Source organism: Bubalus kerabau, chromosome 14, assembly GCF_029407905.1.
Source record: "Bubalus kerabau isolate K-KA32 ecotype Philippines breed swamp buffalo chromosome 14, PCC_UOA_SB_1v2, whole genome shotgun sequence".
Taxonomy (NCBI): domain Eukaryota; kingdom Metazoa; phylum Chordata; class Mammalia; order Artiodactyla; family Bovidae; genus Bubalus; species Bubalus kerabau.
Genome location: NC_073637.1, coordinates 31195513 through 31211766, shown reverse-complemented (window position 1 = coordinate 31211766; position 16254 = coordinate 31195513). Strand labels below are relative to the sequence as shown.

The 16254-nt window shown below is 48.1% G+C and overlaps 1 protein-coding gene and 1 long non-coding RNA gene across 2 annotated transcripts in view; one reads left to right on the top strand and one right to left on the bottom strand.

Moving 5' to 3' along the window:
• Positions 1–210: 210 nt before the first annotated feature.
• Positions 211–5176, bottom strand: LOC129626895 (uncharacterized). The gene is made up of 3 exons (XM_055546387.1): positions 5062–5176; positions 1513–1687; positions 211–1380 (listed from the first exon to the last, which is right to left on the bottom strand). The coding sequence occupies exons 1-3, from the start codon at positions 5174–5176 to the stop codon at positions 876–878; spliced, it is 795 nt and encodes a 264-aa protein (XP_055402362.1). The 3' UTR covers positions 211–875.
• A 5895-nt stretch (positions 5177–11071) lies between these two features.
• LOC129626724 (uncharacterized) overlaps positions 11072–16254 on the top strand; it is a 237891-nt gene continuing 232708 nt past the window's right edge. Inside the window, exon 1 of the long non-coding RNA XR_008702159.1 lies at positions 11072–11143. This is a non-coding gene — a long non-coding RNA (uncharacterized LOC129626724). The remainder of the gene's footprint in view (positions 11144–16254) is intronic.

Below are 16254 nucleotides of genomic sequence, written 5' to 3'. Positions count from 1 at the left end.
TGAGGGCCTTTTGGTGGCCAAGGATGGGTTCTTTCTACCACCCCCTCAGTGCCCCCACCCCCCACCCCTGCCCCGTGCAAGTGCCTTTTGCGCTTTCTTATCCTAAGCAGCTCTGGTGTCCTTCAAGTGCAGCCGCCCGTAGGCTCCGCTCTTGGCATTCACCGCGTGCCTTAATTGTATGACATTAAATCAAGGTCCGCTGTGAACACGGAGGGCAGAGTCTGATCTTGATCCGGAAAGAAACTGATCTACTGCAAAGATCACACTTCTCCTCCTGCCCTTTTCCCTTGCCGGGAGGTCGAGTCCCTAGGACTCCCCCGGAGTCCTCTAACCCATAAACATGGCTCCGGTCTCAGCTCGCCTCCTGCCACAGCTGCCAGAGCCGCTGCTAATTAGTCTGGAAGTGTAGACGATGCATGTGTCTGCGTATACATATGCATATATCTGCATGCCATTTACAGCGCACCTAGAAATATACAGACGCCTATAAATCTGGTTTTCAAACGACGGGCGTGGATCGAAGTTAATTCCCCCTCTGGTTCAGAACTAACTTCGTAATCATTTTACGGAAGGCAATTAACTGAGTTGGTCCGCCCTGCATCTCTTCTAAGTCGCTTGTGAGGAAGGGCATATTTTAAGGACCGCGCCATTTCATGTTCTACTGCAGAAAGCTTTGCCAATCATTTCCTGCTGTCGGGAAGGAATCTAGCACACACAAAAGACAACCATCATACGTATGTGTAGGGAAGATAAACACGAAGATACGCCTAGTCTCTGTGTCCTCTGATAACGCGACCGCAGTTTCGCTGGGGAGGTTTGGGGGAGATCAGAGTCCAGGGGCCGGCTGGGTCATCTTTCTTTGTAATGCGGAAAAATTAACTCAACCGCACCTGCCTAGTCCCGAGAGAGCTGGGCGGCCCATCTGGTCCAGCTACAGTTTTGCTGCAGAGAAAAGGCTGCTTGCTAAGGCTTTCCCACCGCCCGGGAGCGCGGACCTCGGGTCTGGGCCCGCCTGAGGGATACGGTTCGGAGTAGCTCAGCGCAGCGGATGCGCAATCCTCAGACTGCGGCCACAGTCCAGAGGCTGGCGGAGCCGGGGCCGGGCCGAGGGAGGGCGAGCAGGACAGAGAAAGGGGTGAGGGGAGTTGACCTCTACGGGCGGAGCCGTCAGCACAGCGGGGCCGGAGGCGGCGGGCGCAGCGGCTCATTTCTCGGCGTCCCCTACGGCGCGGTCCGCAGGAGGGAAAGGCCCACTCCAGCTCCGGTGTCCGAGGAAGGGAGGACTCTCGGCCCCCGCGGCACCAGGGGCGGCGTAGAGCCCGGCTGTGGCTGCGGAAACCGCCGGGAGCCGGTCTAGCGCGGAGACCCCAGAGCGCGCCCCTGAAAAACAGAATCACAGCGCATCATTAAGAGAGGGAGGCGGGAGGGAGGAGGGGGAACCTGGGCGGGGGGAGAAGGGACAAGAGGCGGGAGGGAGCAGGCGAGGGAGATGAGGTGACGGGAGGACGGCACCTCAGCCGGCGGGCCTCAATCTCCGTCCCCAGGCTGTCCCCAGGCTTCAGCTGGGCGCGCAGCCTGGGGGGCGGCGCGGTGGCGGAGCGCGCTGCTCCCGCTGCGGAAGCCGCGAGGTGGGGGCCGGACCCTGCGGCATCTTCGCGGCCAGAGAAGGGGTTTCGGGCGCCGGAACCTTCAGAACGCGTCCGCAGAGGGTCCTCCGGTGCAGTCCAGCCGTCCCCGCATGGTGTACCCCCCTTTCCCCCTCTTCACCCCATCCTTTACACCGAACTCTGGATCCGCACTCTCCAATCCCCACCCCTTCTTGGCTTGGTACCCTACAAACTGCAAGATCGGCGAGTCCCAGCAAGAAAATCGAAAAGATCGATGAGAGAAAGCATCACAGATAACACAGAGCCCTGGAAATCCGAAGGAGAAAGACCTGCTAGCCCAGCTCAAACCTGCAGAGGACCAGAGCGTTTTCGATTGCTGCTCAGCGCGTTCTCGGAGGAAAGAGGAGGCTGAGAGGCTTCGGTGGTATAAGGTGCTTTAGGGTGGGAGGTGGGGGTGGGGAGGGGGTGGATCGGAGCGGTCCAGTCTTTCCCCCTCGCTTGCTGATCCAGAATTAGGGATTAATGGCTCGCTCCAGCCAAACAAATAAGGCATCTGCCTTCAGCAGAAGAGGATTACACGGGTTGCTGACGTCACCAGTCAGACAGATGTTGGCTCCCAAAGTCCTGAGCAGCTCGCTGTGTCCTTGAAACCAAAGAGCCGCAGAAGGCGCTCAGCCCCCAAAGAGCTGCGCCTGGTACAGCGAAGGGCGAGTACCCTGCCCTTGCCTTACACTCCACTGGCACCAACACAGGGGGCCCAAAGACAGCCCGCCACCCCCACCCCCCACGAAGTCGTGTCCCCAGTCTCTCCAGATCTCTTCTCACAGCCCTGCCGTCCATACTCCGGCTCGTATAAGCCAAGTCCAAGTCACCATTCCGGGCTGCCTCTCCTTAAAATGGAGACGAGAGCCCACCACAGCTTCAGGACCTCTTGTCTGAATCCCCAAATCTAAGCTCTTGGGCTCTTATCCCCACACAGACGACCAAGAAACAGCAAAATAAGCACCTTAGGCCCAGACAGAGTCCAGGCTCCAGAAGAGCGGAGGACTTCGAGGCGGCTTCTTAGTTATGTGCGCAGGCAGCAGAACCAAGGTTGTCTGCATCTCCTCTTGCCCAACTGCCATCCTTTACCCAGGCCAAGATTTAGGTTTATGTTTAATCTCATCACAGATGCCATTTCGGACTAATGTGCCTTTCTAAACAATGACCCCTCTCCCAACTGACCTCCGCATCCCAAGCAGAATCCAGGGCCAGCACTGGGTGTGCCAAGGGGACCTCACCATGGTGCTGATCACTCCATTTTCTTTGCAAGTACTTTGAAGACATTGTAAAAAAAAGAAAAAAAAAAAAAAAGTGTGTGTGTGTCCAAAACATATCTAGCACCTAATTGTAAGATTCTATACATTCAAGTAACTGCAATTTCATTCTACAGTCAAATTCAATGAGTAAAGATCAAATAATTTAGAAACCCTAAACTCTCTTTAACTTGATGTCATTTTAAAATTTAAATATAAACTATTTTCTTTTCTTTACACCTGAGTATTACCTTTGCTTTATATTATTTCCCAGGCCTCTACAAGTCACACTGAAGTCAGGTTATGAAATAAGCCAAAAGATACACGAAACTGGAAATTTAAATGAGCAGTTTTGAATGTGTTATGTAATCCACAAATGAAATGGCTTTAAATGAAGTTCAATTCTGGAAAGGAATAAAGGCAATTCATACAATGTAGGAAACAGCATAAATTGATCTCCAACCCAGAGCTGCACTGAACTAACCCTGTGCCCTAAATCAAATGTGTATATATGAAAAAAATCTGTGATTTACTTAGAAAAAAATGTTTGCTGACAACACTGCATTGCTGGTTATGTATTACAGTGCCTAAACATGAGTAGGAGTAGTAGCTGGGTTATATCTCTACTCATATTATTCCTGTCTATCAAAGTGGCATTTAATTTTTCCAATTCTATGCATTTAGAAATTCAGTCACTGATAAAAATCAATTTAATTTGCTCCAGTGTCATTCAGCTAATGCCAGGCTAAAACAGTAAAATTTCTCTATCCTCACTCTGCTTGAAGGCCTTATAAGAAACAGCTCACACCTTAAAAGGATGGATTTAAACTTGTTATTTATCAGTAACAAAGGGCGGACCTCCTCTTAGTTAGATTAAGAACATTACTACTCTACTCGAGTAGGGTATATAAGTCATTGTTTCTTTGAACGTAGTAGAATGTTTGAAATGCCACAATGTAAAGGAGTCTAATTCCTTATAAAAATCTAAAGATTGTTTTTGTCTCCTGACATGTTTTGAATGTAAGCTTCCATTCTGCTCCCACAAAATTTTACAAGAGCTGCTTTTTTGCTCAGTGATTTCATATTAGTTCGCTGTCCATGGTCTTGATCCACATGAAGGGAGGTGGTAGGGGTACCTTTAGAAAAATGGAAATCAGGATGCCTAGGCACCAATTTGATGCCTTAACATTTTAAGATAATGTTTTAAAGGGAACGTCTGTAGGGTTTAAGTCCTCTTTTCTATTCCAGTTGTTTTCATTTCTATATATTTGCCACCCAATTTAGAGTACAAGAAGCAGATGGGAAAAGTTTGCATTACATTACTTTTGAGCTGATAAAAATCACCACCGCGTTTAGGGCTCCAAAGAATTGTAGTCAGTAGCAAGTAGTATTTTCCAATTTGCAGTTTTTCATTGTTTATTTGTTTTTTGCTTTCAGAAATGTAAGGCATTCTTGTAGAGGCATCCTTGTCCACTTTTACATATGGCTTAACAAATGCAGAAATCTTCACAAAAATGATAAATAAAGAAAAAAGGCCAAACAGCAACCTTATCAATTCTCTGTATAGATAGATATAATCACACACATACGCACATACACAAGCACTAAGAGTATTAAGCTAAATCCCTTCTTTAACCCTGTAATTTTTTTTTTTCCTTGTGAAGCAAAGAAGGCATATCCTCTAGAGGTTAAGGCTGCTTCCTTCAGTCCAAAACAACGTTTCACCTTCAGTTTAAAAAACAAAAGATTGACCTGGCAGAGTAACGTTTAACCTCTCCTGGGGTTTCCTTGAGGGGTGAAAGAATAAAGAAAAAAACTTCCCTCCATCTTCCACACACCTAATTGTCTTTTGTCCTTTATCTTTCCCTTCAGATTATCAGGAAAAGTAGGATATACATAGATAAACACATAAACAGACGCTTATTTTCTGAATCTCTGAGAGCCGCTGCGAGTCTTTGAAGGGGATCGACCTGCACAAACTGGTCATATTTTTTTGTTTTATTACAAAGTATTCCAACGGTAAGAAAACAGGCTCTTGCCTCATTTGAGGTCGGTACCCACCCCAGGCCACCGGGCCGAACTACAGCGATTCAGACTTTTCAGGGCAAGAGAAGGCTACTTTCCAAAGAAGTCTTTAGAACTTGGGAAAATCCTTGTACCGGAAGAAAATGGCCTAAACACAATAGGACTCGCCATTTTCTCCTTGTGAAGCACAAAGCGCTTGGCGCTGCCTGGCGCACAAAGAAAGCGTGAGCCCGCGGAATTCTTGCGCATTTCCAAGAGGGAAAAAAAAAAAAAAAAAAAAACCTCCCTCAGAACCACAGATTCTCCCGCCTGGGCGCTCTGAGACACACTCTGCCACCCTCGCTCAGTCCCTGTCACCAGATCTTCTCTTTGAGGTGCAGAAGAAGGCGCGATGCTCGCTAGCCAGCTAACTAGGAAGCTTCCTAGCTTCTATCTAGGAAGGCGCGATGCCTCTAGCCAGCTAACCCCGGCCAAGACCAAGTCTCGTAAACCGAGGGCCCCGGCCAGCGGCCATGGCCCTCCACGGTCCTCCATCCTAGGCCTGGGGGTGGGGGGTGGGGGATGGGGGTGCTCGCTTCTCTCTCCTCCTCCCCCGATCTCTCCTCCAATTCCATCCCGTCCCCTGGGCACGTCTGGGAGTCCGGGAGCTTAGGGACCTCGGTGGCCTGATTTCCATCCACTGCCGGGAACCAACCTTGCAGCCCAGAGCCGGGCGCGAAGCTCTCGAAGGATGCTAGCGACGCGGGAACTCCTCGCCCGGACGCCCCCCGCCGCCCCCGCCCGCCGCATCCAAGCCAGCCAAGTGCCCTGCTCCGCACGCCCACCGCGGGCGAAACGGCTGCTGCTCCCGCTCACGTGCGAGAAGTGCAAGCTTCGAGGAAAGCCCTGGGAAATAAAACTACCCGAACGCAAACCCGTGACCCCGACTCACAAAGCGAACACCCCCAACTCCGCCGCGACGCAGAGTCCGGCTCACCCAGGGAAAAAAAAAAAGATCTTACTTACGGCCCTCGAGCGTTTGGGTAATCCGCGTCTCAGCCTGTTCGGTTGGTTTGTTTTCAAAATATAAACATATCTCTCTATGTTTGATTTTGCACATCTTCCACCGTTGAGAAGGAACGAAAACAAAAATCTTGTAGGCTAGCGGGGCTGGGGGAGGGGGATGGAGGTTTTCATTGTCTACGCTCTGCACACGCAGCCCAAGGAAAGACGCTCAGAGCCGTGTGGGGCTCCTTCTACTTTCTGCTTGAAATTCAGAAGCTTTCAACGCAGTAAAGCGGGGGTTTGGTCTCCCTGCCTCCCTCCCTCTGCGTTTTCCTCTCTCTCTCCCCTTCTTTCCCTCCTCTCCCCTCCCTCTCTCTTCTCCAGCTCGAAGTCTCAGTCTCTGTCTCTCTCTCTCTCTCTCCCTCTCTCTCTTTTTTTCAAAAGAGGGCAGGTCGCTTCCTGCATCCCAATGAGTTAAATCACTCACTCACTTCTCATGCATCAGCAGCCTCTTTAACAACCCGAGGGCTGCAGGCACAAAAGAGCATTTAGCTGCCTCCAATTTGTGTAGAAGGCCTGTCCTTAATTTGTTTTTGGAGTATAATTAAATCATGTATTTCACGTAATATGAAAATACCAAGTTCCCAACTTTGAGCGAATGAACTGTTAATGGTAACCTTTGAAAATAGACCCCCCTTCTCGTGGGTGTCCTTCGAAAAGGCCTAGGACGCCCCAGAAAAGGAGAGGCCAAGGATTTGGGCCCCCAAATCTACCCGCCCCTCCCCCATTTCACACGTCAAGGTCACAGCCATCTGATTTCCCCCATTGATTTAAAATGGAGAGTTTTTTTTTTTTTTTAATCAACCCTTTGCCTTGGAAAAGAATGAAATCTTTTTGTGGTGTGGGAAGATCTGAAGGATTAAATAAATAAATAAATACATCCTAAATCTGAAATACACCACGTAAGCAGAATCAACCGTGATCAGACGTTGGGATGGGGTGGGGGTGGGAGTTGCGCAGGGGCGGCGGAGGGGGGGTTGGTGAAGAGGCTGACATACCAGGCGGGAGTGTGAGGTTTTCACCCTCCCCGCCCCCCAACCCTCGCCTGGCGAATTCTGAGGGTCTCTCGGTTTTGCTCGGGTTTCTTCCGGAGGCTGAGTGGGCCTTACTACCAAGCGACAAGGCCGGAGCCTTTCTTTTCTCTCTCTCTCTCTCTCTCTCTCTCTCTTATTTAAAGCTCTCAGAGAGTCTCGAAGGGGTCTAGATCTCGCGGACACCGCCCAATGGTCGGGGCGGGGGGTCCGGTGTATGGCTCCCCCTTCCTCGGAAGGGTTAAGGCACAAAGAGCAACTCTGCCTTCCTGCAGTTTCTCTTTCAGGGAAAACCCCAGGCCCCGCCATTGTTCTCCCTCACTGGAGGGGGCCGAGGGTGACAACTGAGACACACCTCCTCTCTCTTCCCCCGCACTCACCACCCATCTCCTCCTCACCCCACCCACGGCCACTGCCGACGAGACACTTGGGAATATTTTCTTGCTCCTGAGATTCCTGTCTGGGAGACCATGAGATCCAGCATCACTAATATCTTGGTGATAGTCTGCATTTTCTCCTGCAGTATTCCCTGAAGTCGTCGCCCCCCCTAACCCCTCCACCCCCCCACTTTCTGGTTCTAACAGCTCCTGTTCGGAAACAGTGCTCTCGGATACCAGAGGGGTTAGGGCTGCTGGTAAACCGCTCGCCGTTCCATCGAAAAGGAATGCAACCATGTAACGCGCCACCTCCCGCCTTTGCATATTCGCCTTGTACCCTACATCATCGTGGGGTTTTGAGGAAGGCCATGTTTCACCTTGAACATTTATCAAGCCTGTCTCTGCTTAGCCCTAAGCAGGAGGAGGCACAGCCCGCCAGCACCCAGCTTACATCTGCTTGAAAAATTCAGCAATACCCACAACGGGCTCTCTTGCAAAAAAAAAAAAAAAAAGTGAAAACCAAAAATGAAAGATTTTTAGAAAATAGGATTGTATGTGTGTGTATATATATATACATACATACATACACTCAAACAATGCTGGGTTCGGGGGCTCAAATTATCTAACATAGAACATCTCTGCGGCTGAGCCCAGACCCAAGGCCTCACTGTACCGAGTGTTTTACTAGCGGCTAGAGAAACGGCGTTCTCTTCGGAGACTCTAGAAGGAATGTGCTTCATCCCCCTGCCCTTTATCTTTCGCCGGATGATACTCATTCTATCCGTTTCCAGTTTATTGACCTGGGATGTGGGACTGTTAAAGATCGGCAGCATCTTGCCAAAGCCGGAGGGAGGCAGGGTCACGCGGTGCGCACAGCATCCGGCCCCAGGGAAGGTGCGGCTGTGTCCACTGGTTAGCCCGAAGGGTCTGCTCTGGGGGGCGCCCATTTCAGAGGACCTCAGTGGGCCCCTAATCCAGCAAGTCCCCCACCCCCACCCCTTCCCCGGCACTATCGGTGCCAACTTCGCCTCATCTTTCTGGGTACTGGAATTTCAGCCTTTTCGATGGGCAGGCCTTAGGAAGAAACCCGGGCTACGGGTGCGTTTCCGACTTATGGGCCGCTCCCTTGCCCGCGGCTTATTCTAAGTGGAGGCTGCGAAGAAAAAAGCTAAAGAGATCAGAGGCGAATGCTAGAACATTCGCCCGGGCCTTGCAGCCCTCCACCTCAAACAGATGGCTCGGCCAGGACACCTGCAAAGCAGCTCAAGCCGCCACCTCCGCGCAGCTCTCCGGACGCGGGCCACTGTGTCGGATCAAATAAGGTTACCTAACAGCTGGGGCCTCAGTCCCTTTCTCTGGGCACATTTCAGTCCCTTCGGAGCAGAGAGCTTCCGATCCCCGGTCTCCCGCCCTTGGCCCCAGGAATCTAAGCGGGCCACTTTTTTCCAGCCCCAGTTTTTTTTCCCCCCTTCGGGTTTGCCAGGCGCGCGAACCTCCTCCTGGCCTGCGCATCTCGTCGCCCGGGCTTGGAGCTTATGAAAATGTAACCCAACTCATTGCCAGAAGTTGTTGCTAATTAGTGGATAATAAACTTCTGTAGCCAGGGCACAAAAAGTCTTTTAAAAGTGCAAAGGTGTTCTTTGTTATGGCATCAGAAAAGGGATTAGCATATCAATTGGACTGGGGGGACCGGACAATGAGCCCTCCTCCCCCCTTGGCTGCCCTTAGTTCGCCGCCCGCCGCCTCCACCTCCTCTTGGTGCCCTTCCTCCTGCTCCTCTTCCTCTTCGGGCTCCCGGAGCTGTCAAGGAGCGGTCGGGGAGCGTGGGGCGACGGGCCGCGGCCCAGCGGGCAGGCGCAGTGCGAGGCTCCTGCCGCCCACCAGGCCTGCGCGGCCCCTAGCCCTCATTCTGCCCCGCGCACAGGCGCGCGCCGGGGGAAGGTGGAGGCGCGCGGCGGGACGTGCGGGGACGCGGAACCCGGGCGCGGCATGTCCCAGGCGGCCGCGAGGGCGTGGACCCAGCGGGTCCCGGGAGGGCGGCCTAGCGCAGTACTGCACGGCGCCCCCTCCCAGCCTGAGGCTCGGGGCTGGCGAGCCCTGCGCCCTCAGCCTCCCCCCTGGGCCGCGGGAACCCCCAGCGGACTTTCCACTCCTCAGGCCACGGGGAGCCGCCAGCTCCCCACCCTTGTCCGGCCTTTCTGGGCCGCCCCGCTGACGCCCGACCCTCGCTCGCACGCGTCGGGCGGTTGTCGAGTCATCGGGGCAAGCCGAGACCCTCGGTGTCTTCAGGGGGCGACCGATCCCGGGATGGAAGGCCGCCAGGGCGAGGCGGCGAGAGGGACCGCGACCGGAGCAGGCTCGGCGAGTCATCTCGAGACCCGGCCTGGCCGCGCGCGCCCGGCCCAGAGGGAGCAGCCGCCTCCCCGGGGCCTACGGAAAACCTAGGAGGGCAGCCCCGGGCCGGGGGCGGGAAAGCCGAGCAGACGAAGCCTCTCGCAGACTGAGACGCGGCCCAGGCCTGCGGGGCCCCGGCCCACCCCCTGTCCTGCCGCGCCCCCGCCCGGCCTCGCGGGTCCCGGAGCGCGCCCGGGGCAGGGTCGCCGGGGCCTCGGGGCCGCCTCGCGCCGGGAGCAGAGCTGGGCGCGTGGAGAGCGGGGAAGGAGCCGCGACGGCGCGCTGGGCTCGCGGGCGCCGAGCCGGACCCGCCAGTCTCGGCCGCCCGCCCGCGCGCCCGCCTCTCAGCCCCGAAGCCCCCGCCGCCCGGGCTACCCTGGCGAGGAATCATTTTCTTCCCGTTTTCTGCTCCCCTCCCCCCGTTCGCCTGTCTCCCTAGAGGCGGCTTCCATCATCTAAATGCATTAAAAAAAAAAAAAAAAAAAGAATCTCCGGGGCTCTCCTCTTTTCTACCCAGCTCGCCTTCCCTGACATTGGTGTTAGGCGAACAAGCACCAAACTCACACAACTTTTCCCCGAAAATCCACGGCTCTAACTGCCATAGGGAAAGATGTCGGGGAAAAAAGTGGAGGTCGGTGTTTCCCCCAAATGCAAAACATCAGAGAGGGAGCTGAAAGGAGCTTTACTTTCCCTGCGAAATCTCCATTGTTGCCTGGCAGACAATGGGAGCCCGGGCGACTGTGGGGCTGTGGGGCTGAATAGGCGATCGGCGGGATGTGTGCGGGTCAGTGCTTGGGGTCCCGGGCCGAAAGCCCCTTTCTCAGCTTGCCACAATAAACCAGAGCAAGGTTTAGTCTTTACTGGGTCACCGGCCATCCTCTATTATTCAACACTTCACAACAAAAAACACTTATTAATCAGCGCTGACCAGAGGCCCCTTTTGAAACAAGAGAAGAGGGGAGACAGAGCGAGAGGGAGAGAGGAGGGTGATAGAAGATTGAGAAGTCCGGGACAGATCTTTCTAAAGCCAGAGCCACCATAGGGTACTTTCCGCCAGTGGCCAAAGTTTATTTGACACAACAAAGTTTCTAATCAGGCCACAGAGACCTGCATTTCTTCTCATTTGCCTTCCTGCCCGTCTTTTTCCTCTGAAGATGCTGGAGACTTTGTTGCGAGGAAAGATGGCTTTAGGTCAGATTGCTAAGGCCTGATCTTAAAGATCTAATTGCTATTGGAAGAAAAGCCTGTTTCCCAGCTGGGCCTCCACTCTGGAGACGGCGCAAAGGAAGAGACTGTCCAGGTCTGTTCTGGGCACCCGCTGATGGATGAGGTGTCAGGCCAGTAGTCATGTGAGGACTGGTTTCCAAATGGTATGAGCAGTAATCAAATGTGGTACTTTGGGGTGATACTGAATGCAGTCTGTAGATTTTCTACTTCAGGATGTTTCAGTCCGGATGTATGAAAAGGCTGAACTTGCTTGGTAGAATGAAGAGAAACTGATGATTCCTGTGCTAGGCAAGGATTTAAGGGAAAGCATGTGATGAGTAGTTTTAGAGAAGGAAATGATTCAAAATGTTCCAGACTAGGAAAAGCAGTGGGTTCTTTGCTCAACTTTGATAATTTTTACAGGGCTTATTTGATGTTCGTAACCTAATTGTATTTCTTTCATTTGTCTGGTTCCATGATAATTATGAACACATGCTCAGACATATATGGACCCTCATATATATCAAAGTGAAGTGCTACATACATCATCAGCTTTATGGATGAATTTAATCCATTTGGAGCTCAGCTAGACATTTTTGATGGCAAAATTTTGTCGCCTTTTGATTTGGGGTCAGAAGCCAATATTTCTTGGTGCTTCTGCCTGTTTTACATTACTCAGGTTGTAATTTAGCCAAGTGAGCAAAGCTCTTTTGTAATGGCTGATGTGTACAAGTGAACAGAGGCAGCAGATATTGAATCTTGGTTGTCAAAAAACATAACACAATTATTTTCCTAAAGAAATAGAAATGAGTGTCAAAGCAGTATTCTTTTAAGTTTAAAATTTCGTTTGTGGGCACTTTTGGATTTCTGTGTAACATAACTAACCATCTCACTTGTTATATTTCAAAGATATCTTTAAACCCAAAAAAATGTATGGATAGGAGATTGTGACTTCAGCAAATTAAGCTGTTCAACTAGATGGCTTGGTAATGAAAGCAAGAATGCAGAATTACTCTGTAGTAAACTACAGTGGTATTTACCAGAGTTGATGCAGTAAATGCAAAAACTGGGTTGCATGGTTTGGTCTCAGAAAGTGTTTTACTTAGATGCCTACTATTTGAGATTGGCTTTTTAATGTAGAAAATATTGTGTTACTCAGATTTTGCAGAGCTCAACGCTTCTTGCAATGGAGTAATCAACTGTTATCTGAATTATTTAAAGCCTGGGATTAAAGGCCTTGGAGTTGAATGCTGACAAGCTCTCACATGTAGGCAGGGGAAAGTTTAGTATTCTTCTCTTTCTGTATATACTTTGAAAATAATTTGGTCATGTGTGCTGAATTATTTTTAAAATGTATGCATAGGAACAATGAATAATTCTTTCACAAATTGTTTTCCAAATGAGCAAATAAGATTATTCTGAAAAAGAGTAGAAATCTGTTTAATCCCTAACAGTGTGTCACCTAAAATGGAATGTTTTAAAAGGACTATTCTTTATAAAACATAGTTGCCAAAGAAAGCTCCACTCTCTCGGAAAAGTGTTTAGAGGGATACAGAGAATATATTCACTTCAAAATCCATTTGTGGGACATGGCAATTTTATGTCATCTTTTTCCCTTCAGTATTTTGGTTGACTTCCCAATTTGCTTAAGGGAAGCGTTATTATACACGTGTGAGTGTATTTTTACTTGTAAACTGATGGTACTGGTGTGCTAAATGGGACTGACCACTCACAGATTATCTTCTGAGCGAGGTCTATTGAATAAGCAAATGGTTGAGAAAACCTCTGATCTTAATATATAATATACTGAGTGTGCATATGTATCATAACATAGCACATCACTTTAAAACATATTTATAGACTCTAAGTATTTTTCTTTTCCTTCTTTCTTTCATTTTTTGGGGAGAGGCAAAGAAATTAAGTAAATAGTCTTGTAATGACATTTCCTTAAACCTACTAGTGTATTTTTATGGAAATTGGAATAAGCTTCCACATTTGTCAAAGGAGAAAAAAATAATACATAAACATTGCATTCAGCAAATGTTTAAACAGAGAAATGTTATTCTTTGGTATCATTTACCATGGAAGCAATAGTTATTAAATTTAGTATATCTTTATGAAATCATTGTTATTCCAGAGTACAGTTATTCAGTAATATATATATTGTTGCATTTTTATTAATAAAGAAAGTACATCTATACCAAGAACCTAAAGTTTGGGTCATGGATTTAACATATCACAAAAATTACTTTGTAGGTAGCTAAGTCATCTATATTCTGAAAAAAAAAATTGCCTTAAAAAATCCATCTGGACACTAAAAAAAATGACATGTTTAAATAACTCTCAGCTACAAGAGGAAACAAATATCTTGATACAATTTGTGTATATTTTTCCAAAGGAAGGTTAGGTGTCAGAGCCTATGGCTATAAAATAAAAAGTATATGCTATCTGATATGTTTATTTTGAAACATATTTCAATTTTTGCATTTTTTTTCTTCCTGGCAGATGCATATAATTCAGATGCTTTTCCATCTTGACAGAATTTGTCAAGTTCAGTTCAAATTTATATTAATGTGATCTGACAAAGTATAGTATCAATAGGTTATCATGAAGTATAAATGTAAACTCTGCCAAATGTTTCTTTAATACATGTTATTTCCTCTTTTATCTGAAAATCAACCCATGCAGTTTTTCATGATAGAGAGACGGTTAAAAAGGAAATGATAGAAATTTGACTTGCCCCTTATGATTTGCCCCATTGCCAGAGAAGTCTGGTCAGTTGTTTAGCTCTAAGACTTCTGCGGGGAGACTCAACCTGGTGCTTATTTATTTATAAACTTTCACCTCACCAGAGATTCAAAGTTATATTTAGGCAACTAGGACCTCTCAGGATATGTGTTTATTTGATTCTTTAAATACTTCATGAGAACACCAAAAGTAACTTTTACTGGCGAATTTTCATTAGGCTTACATGTATTACATCTGAGCACCCCTGGTGTATTTTTGTAGTCACCATGATATGATATCTCAGTTTTTGGAAATGAAAGAAAATCAAGCTTCTGAATGAACCCCCCCCCCATTATTTTCATAGTTTTTCTTAGTTTAATATTCCCTTCAACTAATTGAATTCTAACACATAGGGTATGAACTCCATTTTGACTTATATAACACATTTTCATCCGGAAATCTATCTGCTTATGTAACCATTTGTGACAAAGCAGAGTATTCTAGAGAATTTCACAAAAGGCTCCTAAGATGTGTGTGTGTGTGTGTGTGTGTGTTTGTGTATGGTTAAACAGTTTTAATTTCAGTGCTTTATGGATGTGTATTAGGTCTGAAAGGAATTGTTCAGCACTCTCTTCCTTTAGAGTACTTTTTCTTTTCTTAAATGAAAGCTAAATTTTAGAAATGTCTACAAGTTTTTTTTTTTGACTTGGTAATCAGAGACTGAAACTATAAGTTGGACACAAGGTTTCGTTTCAATTCAGGAAACTATTGGCACTGCTATAGGACAATAGCTATGTTGAGGTTGTAGGAGAGAGCCAAAGCATTTTCGTTTATTGTGTTTGTTTTTGTGTTTTTATGGACCAGAATGTAGCTCCACATCTTTGTACTCCTCCAATGCTCCTAGTATGTTTTATTGCTTTTGTGGGAAATCTAATGGAGGCACGAGTGTGAGACAGGAGGAGATGTAGACAGTAGAGTCTGTGAATCAGGGGGAGTTGGTGTGGTACTGCTCATGGTACTGAACCAGTCTTGTGTGCCAGGAAGGGATCCATCCTTCAAGCTTTTCTTTCTCTGTCATTCTCCTGCCTCTCCACTCAAAGTGCTTAAGAGATCCCAGGAAAATTAAGCTCTTGTGAAAATCATTTGTTCTGTACCTAATGACAACCATATCGAGAGGCAGGAGAGTGGCTCAGGCCCCGAGTCAGGATTGGTCCTTCGGCGTTCCTGCTGATCTGCAGCAGTATAATGTCATGTTTTATGCATGTGCACGACGTCTCAGTTCCCAGTAGTTTCCATGTACGTTGCAGATGCATGGATTCCACATTTAAAATTAAAACCCTAAGAACGAGAGCATTTGCTTGAACATATTTTGTCAGAAAAAAAGCATTAGAAGGGAAAGGTCTTAGCTTTGGGGAGGGGAAAAAAAAATACATGGCCATGCAAATGGGTAATTGCACTGTATCCCAACTAGCTTTAATCAAACTTCAGTTTTCTGAAGACCACGGTTCACTGATGTTTATGAATGTCTCAAGAGTTTTTCTAGATACTCCAGCTTCTTCTAAAAGGCAGCCTTTATAAAACCAGCCAGCTGAGACTCTGCAATATCTCAACTGCTTTTTATCCCACAGTGGTTTCAATGATCCCCCGAGACTCAGAGATGAAGGAGTTTCTACATATATATATATATCAATATATATATATCAATATATATATATATATTTATATAGCCAGGATGAGTCACTCAGGGGCCACCTGAGGGAAAAATTGAGATGGGGGCTCTGAGACTGGGTCAGAAAGGCTGCCAGGCTTGATATGACAGTTCCTTGGGTTTTTCTGAAGGAACTTTCCCTCAGGAGCAGAGCCACAGTTTCTCCAAAGTGGTTGAGTAATACCAATTTCATGCTTTGGTGAGGACCTGGGTTTGTTGGCATCAATCCTAATGATTCCTACAGCTTTAAAGAAAATGAGGTTTGTGATTCAGCGTTCATTCTCTCTTCCTTCATGTCCTCTTCAGACTCTCTCTTCCTCCTCCATCACCCTGTTCGATTCTCTCTCCTGCCTCCTCTTCCAGACCGTAGTGGCACCAAATCAGCCTGTGGACAGATAAATACTCCACTGTAGGTTTGCTTGCTTTGTTAGTTTCCTTTAAAACCTCTCAGGTGAGGGCTTAAATGAAGAGTCTTCCCTCATTTTTGTCTATTTCTTTCTCTTTTTTTTTTTTTTCTAAATGTTGTACTCATCTCAGAGGCGAAATGTCTTAGACTAGTGTCCTTGCTGAGTGTGAGCCTCCCTCTGGTGTCTGGAAGTCAGGCCACAGGCCTGGAGAAGACCAAACTGCAGGTGTGGTTTCCATCAGGGGTGGGCTTAAGGTGGCCTGAGGTTACTGACCTGAGTCACACCTCTGACACTGCCTAAGCACAACCTCCAACTTGCAGGAACTCTTCAGGCTTTTGAAGTTTTCTGGATATGGAAAGAAAGGGAATAAGTCACCCTTCCTAGATAATTCTCTTTTGATCATGTTCACTTCCCCTTCTCAAGTGTGCCTATG